Source organism: Anomaloglossus baeobatrachus, chromosome 5, assembly GCF_048569485.1.
Source record: "Anomaloglossus baeobatrachus isolate aAnoBae1 chromosome 5, aAnoBae1.hap1, whole genome shotgun sequence".
Taxonomy (NCBI): domain Eukaryota; kingdom Metazoa; phylum Chordata; class Amphibia; order Anura; family Aromobatidae; genus Anomaloglossus; species Anomaloglossus baeobatrachus.
Genome location: NC_134357.1, coordinates 49,097,147 through 49,113,951, shown reverse-complemented (window position 1 = coordinate 49,113,951; position 16,805 = coordinate 49,097,147). Strand labels below are relative to the sequence as shown.

Genomic DNA, 16,805 nt, shown 5'->3' with positions numbered 1-16,805 from the left:
ATAGATCTTAAAGGGAACCTTTCACCAAATTTGGTGACTATAAGCTGTTGCAACTACCACTGGGCTCTAATATACAGCATTCTAACATGCTGTATATAAGAGCCCAGGCCGCTGTGTAGAATGTAAAAATCACTTTATAAACTCACCTAAGGGGCAGTGCAGTGCAGACTGGTCGGATGGGTGTGTCCGTTCTCCGGTACCGGCGCTGCCTCTTTCGGCCATCGTTGTCCTCCTTCTTCTGAAGCATGGGTGCATGACGCATCCTACGTCATCCACACTAGCTGGCATTGAGGTTCTGTGCAGGCGCACTTTGATCTGCCCTGAGATATTTAATTTTCATTATATATTATTAATTATAGCCTGATAATAAATGTGGTGCTGGCAAAAAGTATATTTGTTATCATTATTATTATTATTATTACTAATATTTTACATTATTCTCATTAGGACCACTTTTAAGGAATTTGCAGACAAATACGGAAGAGACCAACGTTTTCGTGTCGTCCAGAAAATGAAGGACCAAGAACATTTTTTCAATCAGTTCATCAATTTGCTCAAAAAAAGGGACAAAGAAAACAGAATGAGATTACGGAAAATGAGATAAAACTAAAGAAAAATACCCCACGTGTGCAATAAACATTTCCCCTATGTTGTAGTTTCTGAAAGAAGAATGGAAAGTTTCCAAATCCATTGAGGATATTATATCCTGGAGACTTCACCAAGCTTGGTATATTAAGAATCTATCCGAAGAAAAAAACGACACAAAATTAAAAGTTGTCATAGGAATAATGTTTCATATTGAAGCTATTTTTTTACAATGTTCAGTTCAATGTGTTTCTATTTTCCATTATAATCTGAAGTTGCTTCAATTATGCAAATTACCAGTTAGATGCACAATGTAAAGAACTAAATTAAGTGATGATAGAAGCTAATTCCATTAAAATGTCGGAACAAAAACACTTTTCCGTTGTTGTTGAAAGCACAGTCTCCCTAAACTAGTAATAATTGTGTATCCGGAAAAACAATGCTTTATGCATCACCTTATGCCATTGTCTGAGTGGTTAAAAACTTTGTTCAAAACTATTTGTGAAGTGTGGACAATCCTAAATTATGTCATTATCAGAAAAAAAAATATTTTTTTTTCGCTTCAATGGACTTTCATGCTATAAGTAGCTTGTTCATAGAAGTCACCGGTAGCAGCGTTATTTTCTAAAGCCATCCGATGTATAGTTCTATTCTTTTTATTGTAAGCCGTAAGTATGCATGGAAGTTTTCTCATCAAATTTGTATACAATTTTTTTTTTTAATAAATATTTTAAGAATGGTCATATTCACGGTGTCTTAAGGTTCATCATTACATTCGTTCTCAAACATTTTTACATGGTCAATATTGTTCCCACAGACCTAGACTCATCTTATGGCCAATGCAGTGACTAATAAAATTGCAGTGTACTTTATTTTATGTTTTAAAACGTAAAAATGAGCACAAAGTGTTGATTTTAAGATGTCTCCCTTCTATCTATCTTGGTGTCCATTGCCTGTTGTTAAGAGAAGGGGTGTTTCAATTTTTCTCCTCCTGCTCTCTTATTTGTCAAACTGTATACAGGCATCATAGAGAGTGGTCTTTCCATTTAAAACGGTTGTCCATTAGTTTTACATTGATGACCTATCCTTAGGATAGGTCATCAATGTCTGATCGGCTGGGGTCTGATACCCCACACTCCCATCGATCAGCTGTTCCCAGTCCTGGTGGCAGCAGGCAGCTGGAAATGCTCAGTTTTGGAGCTGCTCCATCTTCTGATAGCGGCCAAGGCCGGCCACTGCCCATCCGCTTCCCATTCTAATTAATATGGGACGGATGTGCAGTACCCAGCCACGGCCACTATCAAAAGATGGAGCAGCTCCTGAACTGAACATTTCTGGCTGCCTGCTGCCATCAACAGGGCCAGAAACAGCTGATCAACAGCGGTGCAGGTGTCGGACCCCAGCCGATCAGACATTGATGACCTGTCCTAAGGAGCCCTTTGCACACTACGACATCGCAGGTGCGATGTTGGTGGAGTCAAATCGAAAGTGACGCACTTCCAGCGTCGCTCTCGACATCGTAGTGTTTAAATTGTTTTAACTACGATTACCGAGCGCAAAAGCGTCGGTATCGTATGATCGGTGTAGTGTCATTTTCATTATTTTGACTGCAGCGACGGCACGATGCTGTTCCTCGTTCCTGCGGCAGCACACATCGTTGTGTATGAAGTCGCAGGAGCGAGGAACATCTCCTACCTGCGTCCCGTCTGCAATGCGGAAGGAAAGAGGTGGGCAGGATGTTTACGTCCCGCTCATCTCCGCCCCTCCGCTTCTATTGGCCACCTGCCGTGTGACGTTGCTGTGACGCCACACGACCCGCCCCCTTAGGATGGAGACGGGTCACCGGCCAGAGTGACGTCGCAGGGCAGGTAAGTACATGTGAAGCTGCTGTAGCGATAATATTCGCTACGGCAGCTATCACAAAATATCACAGCTGCGACGGGGTCGGGGACTATCGCGCTCGGCATCGCAGCATCGGCTTGCGATGTCGTAGTGTGCAAAGGGCCCCTAAGGATAGGCCATCAATGTAAAAGTACTGGACAACCCCTTTAAGGTAGAAAAATTATAGGACACATACAGGTACAATGGAAGTGAGGGAAGGGACATTCCAGCACCTCTAGTTTTGGTAGAGTGATCATGAAGGGTAATTAACCACTGAAAGGGTTGCTTGTCATGTAGGTGGACAGTAATTGTAGATATCTGTGATACAACTACTCATCGTTTACAGTAGTGTGACACACAGCAATGAAGGTGAACATATGCCTCAGGGTACAAATTAATCTGCAGATTACAAAAGATTCCAATATTGAGCTCTAGAAAAGTGAATGCCAACATGTATTACTAATAAGGATGTAAACTTTAGAATCACTTATCTAGACAGGTCTGGTGGGTTGAATCTGATATACAATATAAGAAAAAGTGGAAGTTTCCTTTAAAGATTAGGCCTAGAGATGAGTGAAACATTTAGAAGTCAGTAACATTTTTTATGAATTTCCTAAAAATGGCAACTTTGGCAAGCTCCAAAATTTAGTGTTGTATTCTCACAAATCCAGCAGACTGGAGACTGTTTTGTGGAATCCTCTTAATGGCTGGAAAATGTGGTAAAATCCAATGACATTTTATACTTACTTGCTTAGGCTCATCCATCACCTTCCTGATTTTTCCCACTCTCGTTCCTTGTTGGTGAATTGCAGTTGGGAATATCTTCCAGAGAAGTTGACCTGAGATGGTTATGTTGGGAATGATGCAACTCACCAACAAGATTAGGTCAAGAAGTCAGGACCAGAAGAAATTCCAAACTCAATACCAATATTCAGTAGAATAGTTGGAAGGCTGTCGGGGCAATGTGGTGGCAGTAAAGGTGAAGGGTAGGTCTAAAACAGGACATGTCCCAAGTTTTCTAAGGAGATTTATTTCTAAAGGTGCTATTCACATGAATTTCTCACTAGGTATCAGCAACATTCCATGCAATTCACACTAGCAAATAAATTATACCATAGATGTCCATAAATTAGTAATGGGTAATAATGAAAAATGACTCAGGTAAAAGGATTCAACACATGAAGAAAAAGAGGTGTAAAAAGCCATGGAAAGTCATGACACCAGTTGAAACCTAGAAGCAATTAGAAAGCAATCCTGCCACTTAGTGAAAAATAATATCAGCTGATTCAACTGATAGCCTATAAAAAGATTTCTCATTATCAAGGTGCTACGCAAAAAATATCACATGATGGGTAAAACCAGTGAGCTGTCTCAAGACCTTTGCAAGCTTATTGTTGCAAAACATACTAATGGCATTGATTACACAATTATTTCTAAACTACGGAAAGATATATTAAGCACTGTTGAGACCATAATGCAGAAGTACAAGGAACAGCATTTCACCATAAACCAGCCCTGACCAAGTGCTCTCCACAAGATTTCAGACAGGAGTGAAAATCAAATCAAATCTTTATTTTTTATATAGCGCTAACATATTCCACAGCGCTTTACATAGATCAGGAACACTGTCCCCATTGGGGCTCACAATCTAAAGACCCTATCTGTATGTCTTTGGAAGGAAACCGGAGAACCCGGAGGAAACCCACGCAAACACGGGTGGCCTTGGTGGGATTTGAACCCAGGACCCCAGCGCTGCAAGGCTGCAGTGCTAACCACTGAGCCACCGTGCTGTAGAAATAGTGAAAGTAATTATCAGAAGAGTTGTCCAAGAGCAAAGAACAATGGAGAGCAACAGAAAGACCTGGAGTCAGCAGGTAAAATTGTTTCAAAGAAAACAAGAAGTATTTTACCCATCCTCCCTGGCCTGTATGTACGGTCACCATGTAAGACTCCATTGCGAAACAAAATGCATGTTCAAGCACGTTTAAAGTTTACTCAACAACATTTAGACAAGCCTGTGAAATACTGGGATGATATAGTCAGGTCAAATGGGACCAAAATTTAACTCTTTGGATGCCGTAATATACACCATGTTGGTAGGCCAGAAGGTACTGCATATCACCCCAAAAACACCATGCCAACAGTGACGTTTGGAGGTGGGTACAATATGCTGTGGGGCTGTTTTTCAGGATCATGAAAATAAAGTGTGGAAATTTCAGCAAGAAAATTATCAAAAACACACACACCAAAGGAAACACTCAACTTCAGAGAGAGAAAATAAAGCTGCCTATTACATGACCTGTCTCCAATAGAAAATGTATGGAAGGAACTAAAGCTCAGAGTTCATAGAATGAGCCCACGGAACCTTCAGAATTTAAAGAGTGTGTGGGAGAATAGCCACAATCACACCTGAGCAATGTAAGCAACTAGTTTCTCCATCCAAGAGGCGTCTTGAAGCTCTTATCACCTGCAAAGGCTTTTTTCTTTACTAAATATTAAATACATTTCAGTAAGCGTGTTTAATACTTTTTCCCTGTGTCATTTCTCATTATTACACATCACTAAATTTATGGACTTTGGTTTTTATTTTGCCTGTGTGGATTGGATGGGTTGTTACTGCCATCTGCTGAGAAATTCATGTCATTAGCACTTTTAGAAATATATTTACTTAGAAAATTGGTGACATATTCAATTTTTAATTCACCTGCTGTATCTTACTTTCTTTTAACCTTTTTAGAATATTTTAGTTTCATAACAAAGGTATTCAGATTATTGGCATGTTCGAGTGAATCTGCCCAATATGAGATTTTAAAGGTTTGCTCATCTTTAATTAGGATTATTTCTATTACAAAAATGTCCATATTATGGCCATAGAAACACAAATAAAATAATGTGTGGTTGCTCGGTGACAAAATATTAGTGATAACCAATTCTTAAAATTCTAAAAGAAAACTTTAACTGTATTAACGATGTTTTATCCTTATTTTATATTCTTATTACATAACGACTGGAGATGTATTTACATATTGTGTAGAATGTACATATCAAAGCTATACAAATAAATCGAAGTTGGGTCAACACTTGAGTCTTGAGTTTATACATACTTTATATTATTACTTTAAGTGCAAAGTGATGTCATATTCTTAGAACAATGGTGGTATCACCTCAGGGTGACGAGTTTTACTCTTAAGAAAACTTTTTATAGTGGGTGCTATTCATTTTTAAGAGATAATATATTGCCAAAGATGACAAAATGGGAGTAATTAAGCCTTTCTCAAAATTGGATGTACCCCGTACGTCCATGTTGTATTGGTGTTCCCGACCAAGAACGTACGAGGTATTGATTTGGTTCCTTCTTGGTTTGCAAGGTGGATTTACAAAATATTTGTATTTTTTGTGTTTGTGAGACAGCAGAGTCTCAGATCGATATTACATTACTCGTTCCTGTTGGTCAGTAGAACATCCGTCATGAGAGTTTAATTGACCCTGCTAATGTTCTTCTACCACCGTTGCTTATAAAACTTGGTCTTGCCAAGCAGTTTGTTACTACACTGGATTCTCAGTCTGCTGCATTCCATTACTTGTGCTATATGTTCCTGAGAGCGTAACATACGAAACTCAAAGCCGGTGTTTTTACTGGACCTCAGATTCATAGCATGTTACAATGTGAAGAGGTAGAGAAGAAGAAGTCAGGCCTGGAAAGAAAGGCTTGGCAGGTGTTCCGAAGGGTAGTGAGTAGAGATGAGCAAACCGGTCCCGGTTCGGCTCAAGTTCGGTTCGCCAAACGGAGGTCTCGTTCGAGTTCAGTTCGTCGAACGTTTGACGAACCGAACTCGAACCGCATAGGAAACAATGGCAGGCAATCACAAACACATAAAAACACCTAGAAAACACCCTCAAAGGTGTTCAAAAGGTGACAAACAACTCACAACACAAACACATGGGAAAGTGACAAGAACATATACTCATGCGAAAACAAAAGAGCTGGACAAGGAAAAAGAGGAGGAGACACAGATATAGGCATTGCACGCCCTTCTAAAATCATGTAAAACACCACAAGGTGACTCCAAGTGGAGTTCTCCCTTTTTTCCAAAAATTGGGCCACACACACACACACCCACCCCTTCAGTGGCAGCACTTGTGCCCCAGTTGTACACTTCACAGCTAGATTTGCATCAAGCACATTCAAAAATACGCCATCCTTTTCCGTCCACAGGATTGCACCGGGGTAGGTAGCAAAGTCTTTCCTGATCCCAGCTCTGTTCATCTTGGATCATTTTTAAAAAACACAGCAAGCAAGGGTTACTCCAAGCGGAGTCTCCCTTTTTTCCAAAAATTGGGCCCCACACACACCCACCCATTCAGTGGCAGCACTTGTGCCCTAGTTGTACACTTCACAGCTAGATTTGCATCAAGCACATTCAAAAATACGCCATACTTAACCGTCCCCAAGATGACTCCGGGGTAGGTAGCAAAGTCTTTGCTGAACCATGACTTGTTCATCTTGGCTCCTTTTAAAAAACACAGCAAGCAAGGGTTACTCCAAGCGGAGTCTCCCTTTTTTTCCAAAAATTGTGCCCCACACACACCCACCCATTCAGTGGCAGCACTTGTGCCCTAGTTGTACACTTCACAGCTAGATTTGCATCAAGCACATTCAAAAATACGCCATACTTAACCGTCCCCAAGATGACTCCGGGGTAGGTAGCAAAGTCTTTCCTGATCCCAGCTCTGTTCATCTTGGATCAATTTTAAAAAACACAGCAATCAAGGGTTACTCCAAGCGGAGTCTCCCTTTTTTTCCAAAAATTGTGCCCCACACACACCCACCCATTCAGTGGCAGCACTTGTGCCCTAGTTGTACACTTCACAGCTAGATTTGCATCAAGCACATTCAAAAATACGCCATCCTTTTTCGTCCTCAGGATTGCACCCGGGTAGGTAGCAAAGTCTTTCCTGATCCCAGCTCTGTTCATCTTGGATCATTTTTAAAAAACACAGCAAGCAAGGGTTACTCCAAGCGGAGTCTCCCTTTTTTTCCAAAAATTGTGCCCCACACACACCCACCCATTGTTACGGTTGCTGTGGCACTGGAGTCTATGTCCAGATTTCTTGCTACTGCACATGTGCAAGCGCTGGAGACTAAGTCCTATCTTGGAGCCATTGCACATGTGCGGGTGACATCATCGCTGACACGAGGTCACATGTCTCTGACACCTTCTATGCCGATTGGCCGCTGGTCATGTGCTTGTGACACGTGGTCACATGTCTCTGACACCTTCTATGCCGATTGGTCGCTGGTCATGTGCTTGTGATGCTTTGCTCGGTGATAGGCCAGTGTGACGTCATTCCTGTCGTTCTGGCAGCGGATTGGCTCTGGTGTCCTCCATCTTGGATGAGGCAAAGAGTCTATATAAGACCCTGACGCACGCCGCACGCCGCTCAGTCCTCTTGGTTCATGCATGAGAGTAGACGCTCTGTGCACGTTCCTCTAGGCATCTCTCTGTCTATGCTAGGTGAGCGCTACCGGCAGGGTAGCGTTCTTATACCTTACAGCTTTGGCTGCAGTCCGTATCCTTACCTCTTAGGGGAGCGGACATAGGCAGGTGCCTGAGGCACATGGTCCGGCTGGGCCTTGTGATTCTACTCGTAGGTGGACGTTGCCACTAGGGTAACGTTCCTTATACTGCGTCTGGCAGTTGTTCGTATCGTCGCACACTAGGGGAGCGAACAGATGTAGAAGCTTTGTGCAGCTTATGCTGCTGTCCGTCTCTTTTGCACCACTAGAAGAGCGGACCTAGGCAGGTGCCATATCTAGTGGTTCGTGTCCTCACACACTAGTGGAGCGAACGCAGGTAGGAGCTTTGTGCGGCTTACGCTGATGTCCGTCTCCTGGCACCACTAGAGGAACGGACCTAGGTAGGTGCCATTTCACACTCACTGCCTTTGTCTCTGTGATTATTAACAGAGACCATTCCACACACCCTCCAAGTAAGGGAGGAATTGCCTTATTTACTAATTATATTCCTCTGTGAGTTTAACAGAGGTATTGCACTCTGCCATAGTCTGCAGCAGAGTCTTTGCACGGTGGACCCTGACTGTCTGATACTCCTTTAGGTTTTATTATCAGACAGCCCCCTGTAACACCCATTCAGTGGCAGCACTTGTGCCCTAGTTGTACATTTCACAGCTAGAATTGCATCAAGCACATTCAAAAATACGCCATACTTAACCGTCCCCAGGATGACTCCGGGGTAGGTAGCAAAGTCTTTCCTGATCCCAGCTCTGTTCTTTTTGGATCATTTTTAGAAAACACAGCAAGCAAGGGTTACTCCAAGCGGAGTCTCCCTTTTTTTTCCAAAAATTGTGCCCCACACACACCCACCCATTTAGTGGCAGCACTTGTGCCCTAGTTGTACACTTCACAGCTAGATTTGCATCAAGCACATTCAAAAATACGCCATACTTAACCGTCCCCAGGATGACTCCGGGGTAGGTAGCAAAGTCTTTCCTGATCCCAGCTCTGTTCATCTTGGATCATTTTTAAAAAACACAGCAAGCAAGGGTTACTCCAAGCGGAGTCTCCCTTTTTTTCCAAAAATTGTGCCCCACACACACCCACCCATTCAGTGGCAGCACTTGTGCCCTAGTTGTACACTTCACAGCTAGATTTGCATCAAGCACATTCATAAATACGCCATACTTAACCGTCCCCAGGATGACTCCGGGGTAGGTAGCAAAGTCTTTCCTGATCCCAGCTCTGTTCATCTTGGATCATTTTTAAAAAACACAGCAAGCAAGGGTTACTCCAAGCGGAGTCTCCCTTTTTTTCCAAAAATTGTGCCCCACACACACCCACCCATTCAGTGGCAGCACTTGTGCCCTGGTTGTACACTTCACAGCTAGATTTGCATCAAGCACATTCAAAAATACGCCATACTTAATCGTCCCCAGGATGACTCCGGGGTAGGTAGCAAAGTCTTTCCTGATCCCAGCTCTGTTCATCTTGGATCATTTTTAAAAAACACAGCAAGCAAGGGTTACTCCAAGCGGAGTCTCCCTTTTTTTCCAAAAATTGTGCCCCACACACACCCACCCATTCAGTGGCAGCACTTGTGCCCTAGTTGTACACTTCACAGCTAGATTTGCATCAAGCACATTCAAAAATACGCCATACTTAACCGTCCCCAGGATTGCACCGGGGTAGGTAGCAAATTCTTTCCTGATCCCAGCTCTGTTCATCTTGGATCATTTTTAAAAAACACAGCAAGCAAGGGTTACTCCAAGTGGAGTCTCCCTTTTTTTCCAAAAATTGTGCCCCACACACACCCACCCCTTCAGTGGCAGCACTTGTGCCCTAGTTGTACACTTCACAGCTAGAATTGCATCAAGCACATTCAAAAATACGCCATACTTAACCGTCCCCAGGATGACTCCGGGGTAGGTAGCAAAGTCTTTCCTGATCCCAGCTCTGTTCATCTTGGATCATTTTTAAAAAACACAGCAAGCAAGGGTTACTCCAAGCAGAGTCTCCCTTTTTTTCCAAAAATTGTGCCCCACACACACCCACCCATTCAGTGGCAGCAGTTGTGCCCCAGTTGTACACTTCACAGCTAGATTTGCATCAAGCACATTCCAAATCCACAAGCATTTACTCTCCCCAGGATGACACAGGGGTAGTAAATTCCTTGTGGATCCATGACTTGTTCATTTTGATGAACGTTAGTCTGTCCACATTGTCACTGGACAGACGCGTGTGCTTATCTGTCAGCACACACCCAGTAGCACTGAAGACATGTTCAGAGACAACGCTGGCAGCTGGACACGACAAAATCTCCAAGGCGTAACTGGAGAGCTCTGGCCATTTTTCAAGATTTGAAGCCCAAAATGAGCAAGGCTCCATTTGCAAAGTCATGGCATCGATGTTCATTTGGAGATACTCCTGTATCATCCTCTCCAGTCGTTGACTATGTGTCAGACTTGTTGTCTCTGGTGGCCTTGCAAAGGACGGTATAAAAAAATTATGAAAAGATTCCATAAAATTGCTGTTACCAGCACCAGATACGGTGCTACTGGTACGGGTAGACTGTTGAAGATGACGAGACCATCCCATGTTTGTCAAGTTATAAGTGGGAGATTCACTCCCTGCACCTGCATGGTTGTTTGGTGGAAAAGCCGAGCTAAGATCGAGTAACAGCTTCTGCTGATACTCCTGCATACGTGCGTCCCTTTCTATGGCTGGAATTATGTCACAAAATTTGGACTTGTACCGGGGATCTAATAGTGTGGCAAGCCAGTAGTCATCATCACTTCTAATTTTGACAATACGAGGGTCATGTTGGAGGTAGTGCAGCAAGAAGGCGCTCATGTGTCTCGCGCAGCCATGCGGACCAAGTCCACACTGTGTTTGTGGCATAGAGGTGCTAACCGTTCTTTCTTTCTCTGACATCTCCTCCCAACCTCTTTCAACTGAAATTTGACCAAGGTCTCCCTCATCCGCTGAGTCTTCCATGTCCATGGACAGTTCGTCCTACATTTCTTCATATTCTCCTGCACCTTCCTCAACATTTCGCCTGCTACCATGCGCCCATGTTGATCCCTGTCCCCCATGGTCCCATGCCTGCCGCGTTGGTGATGATGAACGTCTGGACCTTGGTGATGTTGTTGTGTCTTGCGCATATGAATCCTCCTGTAGTTCCTCCCCTTCCTGTTGTCCCACCCCCTGACTCCGAATAGTGTTTAGCGTGTGCTCCAGCATGTAAATGACTGGAATTGTCATGCTGATAATGGCATTGTCAGCGCTAAACATATTCGTCGCCATGTCGAAACTGTGCAGAAGGGTGCATAGGTCCTTCATATGAGACCACTCCATCAGGGTAATCTGCCCCACCTCTGCATCTCGTTGGCCCAGGCTATACGTCATGACGTATTGCACCAGGGCTCGGCGGTGCTGCCACAGTCGCTGTAACGTTGAGAGTTGAATTCCAGCGTGTCGCCACATCGCATTTCAGGCGATGAACCGGCAGGCCGAAAGACTTCTGGAGTGATGCAAGTCGCTCAGCTGCGGCGGTTGAACGGCGGAAGTGAGCAGACAGTTTTAGTGCCCTGGTCAGAAGGCCATCTAGGCAGGGATAGTGTGTTAAGAATTGCTGGACAACAAGGTTCAACACGTGAGCCATACAAGGCAGGTGTGTCACCTTGCCCAGGCGAAGGGCCGCACCCAGGTTTGCAGCATTGTCGCACACGGCCTTACCAGGCTGCAGGTTAAGTGCAGACAACCATTTATTAAACTCGGACCGCAGAGCTGACCACAACTTTTCAGCTGTGTGACTCCTATTCCCAAGACATGTCAAGCTAAAGACTGCCTGATGCCGTTGCGCTCTGCTGCCAGCATAGTAATGAGGGGTGCGTGCTTCCTTCTGCGCAGTTAGAACGCTGGTGGCCTGACCAGGCAGGCTTGGGGCGGAGGTGGAGGACACAGATGAGGTGGAGGAGGCAGAAGCAGTGGCGGAACTTGGACAGACAGAGGATTGACACACAAGTCGTGGGGACGGCAAGACTTGTGTAGCAGACCCTTCACCATCTATCACCATAGTTACCCAGTGCCCAGTCAGCGACATGTAACGTCCCTGTCCATGCTTACTGGTCCAAATATCGGTGGTGAAATGCACCCGTTGACACACAGAGTTTCTCAAGGAAGCGGTGATGTTGTGTGCGACATGCTGGTGTAGCGCGGGCACACCTTTCTTAGAGAAGTAGTGGTGACTGGACATCTGGTACTGGGGCACAGCGACAGACATAAGGTCTCTAAAATCCTGTGTGTCCACCAGGCGGAAAGGCAGCATTTCGGTAGCCAAGAGCTTACAGAGGGATAAAGTCAACCTCTTAGCTTTGTCATGGGTCGCAGGAAATGGCCTTTTATTTGTCCACATCTGAGGGACAGAGATCTGGCTGCTGTGTGTAGACAGTGTTGAGTAGGGTGTCCCTGGAAAAATGCAGGTTTGTGAGGAAAGTGCAGGCGGAGACATGATGTTGCCTTCATCCAACGTTGGTGCTATCGATGTCTGAGAGAGCTGTACACAGGCACTTGTTTCCCCTTCCAAACCAACTGACGACCTACCAAGCAAACTGCCTGTTGCGGTTACAGTGGTGGAAGTTGTGCATGGAAAACCAGGTGTGACAGCTGTCCCCACAGTCCTAGAAGATGAAGAGCGCGCGGATGCACTGGAAGGGGCAGACGGTGGATGGTTCGCTCCGCTAGGCCGCATTGCAGCACGGTGAGCTTCCCACTGGGACATATGATATTTATTCATGTGACGATTCATGGAAGAAGTTGTCAAACTGCTGAGGTTTTGCCCTCTACTAACAGAATCACGACAAATTTTACAGATCACATAATTTGGGCGATCTTTTGCTATGTCAAAAAAGGACCAGGCTAGGCAAGGCTTAGAGGGCATGCGACCTGCTGAGCCCCCCCGACTAGTGCTCAGAGGCAGAGTGGTGGCTGAGGATGCAGTTGTAGACGTGCTACCAGTGCTCTGACTCTGTCCAGGAAGGCGCAAGGTAACTTCGTCGTCGGTTGCATCCTCCTCCACCGCCTCTATTGACCTCCTCGAGTGCCTGTGGGTTCACAGTAGGTGGGATCTAGAACTTCCTCATCAATTGTTGTGTTTGCACTCCCCTCACCCTCAGACTGAGCCTCTTCTTGCCCTGACCAAATATTTAAGTTGTCATCCCAATCTGGTATCTGCGTCTCATCGTCATCTCTATGTTCTTCATTGTCTATAACAACAGGTGTTACAGTTTGTGAAAAAGGGTCAACATTATGCTCAGAAACTTGGTCCTCACGGCCTGAATCAGAGTCACAAAGATTCTGGGCATCACTGCAGACCATTTCCTGGTCTGTACTCACTGTAGCTTGGGAGCAGACCTCTGATTCCCAGGCTATAGTGTGACTGAACAGCTCTGCAGACTCACCCATCTCAGTTCCACTATACTGTGCAGGGCGGATGGAGACTTCAGAGCTGGGAGAAAGCAAGTTTGATTGGGATGACAACTCAGAGGACTGGTGTTTTTTGGCTGCGGTAGTTGAGGTGACGGAGAGGGCACTTGTTGGACCACATGAGATCCATTCAAGCATTTTCCTTTTTTGGCCATCATCTACCTTTGTTCCAGTTGTTTGTGTCCGTAAAAAGGGGAGCACATCGGATTGTCCACGGTAAGTAGTAGACATCTTACTTTTGCTGGAAGATGGTCTATCTTCAGCAGATGTTAATGGAGCTTTGCCACCTTCCCCACGGACAAACCCTTTTTTTCCTTTTCCAACACGCTTCTTCCCCTTTCCACCAGCATCTGTCATTTTGCCACTCATGTTGATTGCGACAAGATTGTGCACTTAAAATGTGGTAGTAAAAATTGAGAGGTGGTGTAGATTGCAGCGGTGGTCTATCTTTATTAACAGCAGAATAAACAACAATAATTATCACTGAGAATGCAACTACGGCCCTTAAACTGGCAGCATAAATTGCTAGTATAATGGCTTAGTAACAATGAGCTTGAGTGTGCAATGCAGGCAGACGTGCTGCAAATATCTGTGCACTAGTGGGACAATACAGAAGTCCAACAGCCACGTTTAGGATGCCACTAAGTTCACTCAGTGTTTGCTAGTATAATGGCTTAGTAACAATGAGTTTGAGTGTGCAAAGGGCAGGAGGGTACAATGGCAGGGTTGTGGGTCTCTGGGTAGAGGAAAGGAAGCCTGCCTTTCTTTCCCTCCTAATGGGGAAATGCAGCGAGGAAATCCCTGACCTTAGCTACACAGACGCTATCATCTTGTGTAGCTGTTAAACTCTGTTTTCACGGACCTTTCACCTATGGCTCTGACCCTGCCGGTATTAGCCCTTAAAAGGACTGATAGAAACTTCTATCCCTATTCTGTACAGCGCTGTGTATAGAGCGTACACAGCAGTATTGGAGACAGGAGCTGCGCCAGCGGCGACTGACACCAAGGACGCAGAAGGCAGATAATGGCGTGCTGGAGGAAAATGTCCGTTTTTATAATGCAGGGACATGTGACATGGACATCCTATCACACATGCCGTTGCTTCTCTGGCTAAAAGTCCACTTAGCTGTGTGTGTGTCTGGGATTGGCTGACATGCTGGCCCGCCCCACTACACGCGCGCTCTTAGGGAAGGAAGACAAGGAAAAAAAAAAAAAAAATGGCGATCGCCATTATCCATACAGCAGTGATCTGAATGCGCTGTTCCCGCACACTATACACTGAAATTTCATAATACTGTGAGTCACAGAGTGACTTACACTATTACAGCGGAAAGCCAGCTAGTAATTAGCTGGTCTTTTTGCTGCTAGAACCGTTCTCGAACGTATCTAGAACTATCGAGCTTTAGCAAAAAGCTCGAATTCTAGTTCGATCTAGAACAGCCCCCAAAATCACTCGAGCCGCGAACTGGAGAACCGCGAACCGCGCTCAACTCTAGTAGTGAGTGAGTGGATTTTTTGGAAACCTTAGGACACACAGCTATGAAGCTCTTGTTGACAATTTGATGAAGACATATCAGGTTGGGTGTCGAATGTCAATCAAGATGCACTATTTACATTCACATCTGGATTTCTTCAAATCGAATTTGGGAGCTGTTAGTGAAGAACATGGTAAACGGTTCCACCCAGACATTCATGTGATGGAGAAACATAATCAAGGGAGGTTGAATGCGGCTATGTTGGAGGACTATGTGTGGGGTTTGGTTCATGACGTTTCTTCTCAGTATAACAAGAAAAGGTCGCTCAAGCACTCATATTTGCCATTTTTCACTGCTTCATCGTCTGATATAGAAATATATTAATTGCTTCAATAATTGTCCTGTGCACCGAGATGTACGATTTCATATATTCACTTAATTTGTAAACACAGTCTTACTTCCTCTAACGCTCATGATCATATTATCATTATTTTCATCATTCTGTTTCAACAGATGACATTACACAAAAAAACAACTGCAGATTCATTCTTTACACATTACAATTCATATCATTTAGTCAAAAAATGAAGATTACTACAACTTTGATTAAATTTTGTTACACAGAGAATGAGTGTAATAGTTTTTCGTTTTGGAAACTCACCTTTCCAAATAAATCACAATTTTTAATTTTATTCAATTTTTTTAACCCCTTTACGACCAAGGATGTAGCAGTACATCCTTGGTCATGTGGGGGTAATCACCGTCAGCTGCAGCAGTGAGCTCTGCACATGTCTGCTGATTTGATCAGCAGACATGTGTGGCTAACAGGTGTAGTGGGTGGGCAGACCCCCTACAAAGAAAGCATAGTTAACCCGGAAATGTCATTAATAAAAATGTTTTATTTGTATGTGTATTGTGTTTGGGCACCCCCTAGTGGCCGGGTGGGACGGCTGTCACCACAGTGAAGGAGGAGCCGGCAGAAACCAGGGGGAGGGAGGAGAAGTGTGTGTGTGAGAGGCAGTTGGATCCGGGACGTGAGAGAGTGAACAGCAAGGGGCAGAGTGTGGGAGCTGAATCCATAGGGGGCGCCGGAGAGAACGGGAGTGAACGGAACCTCAGAGAGCGAAGCAACCGGTGTGGGTCCGGTGTGTGTGTAGCCGAAGTGGGAGCCCGGCGAAGCAGATTAACCAGGGCACATCCCCACGGGAGGGTACGTTAGGACAGGTTGTCCCCCAGCTCCAAGAAGTGTCATCTACAACTGCCGGATTGTGAAGGAGAGTGCAATAAAAAAAATGTCTTTTGTTTTCACTACATCCTGCCTGAAGACTGTTTGTACGACGTCCGACAATTGCACCACCACACTCTGCCCCACCAAGTCATCTCCCGATCTTGAGGTAACGGCGGAACCAGGGGTAAGCCTGATAGCAAGAGCCACGACTACAAGGCCAGAGGCACCCCTGGGACCCCGTTACATGTGGCGTAGTCGGCAGGATCCGGATCTTATGCAAGGGGTCCCGCTCCAAGAAGAAGGAGACCAAGTGGTGCCTAGGGCCCAAGATCCGGACTATTGGAGAAGATTCCCGATCCCATGGTGGGAAACAGAAGCAGTGCCTGCAGCGTTGGACCGGGCACAAGATGGCGGCAAGATGGCCGTCGTCTGTGAAGATACAGAAAGCGCGCGAAAAGTTGGCGCCAAAAGAAGAGCCTGGGGCTGGCCGGTGCCGAAAAAGAAGTTTGGAGTACTCCGCCCAAAGAGGGGAGGTGCCGGTCCCAGGGCACGAAGGAAGACATGTGAAGTGGGCGGTGTTTTGAAGGAAAAGAAGAACCGCCGCGGAGGGGTCGATATGATGTGTGAGACTGGG

The 16,805-nt window shown here is 45.1% G+C and overlaps 1 protein-coding gene across 1 annotated transcript in view; it reads left to right on the top strand.

Moving 5' to 3' along the window:
* Positions 1-1,330, top strand: part of TCERG1L (transcription elongation regulator 1 like) — a 320,959-nt gene extending 319,629 nt beyond the window's left edge. Inside the window, exon 13 of the mRNA XM_075348474.1 lies at positions 448-1,330. Coding sequence (XP_075204589.1) covers positions 448-604 — 157 coding nt within the window. The 3' untranslated portion in view covers positions 605-1,330. The remainder of the gene's footprint in view (positions 1-447) is intronic.
* Positions 1,331-16,805: the final 15,475 nt, after the last annotated feature.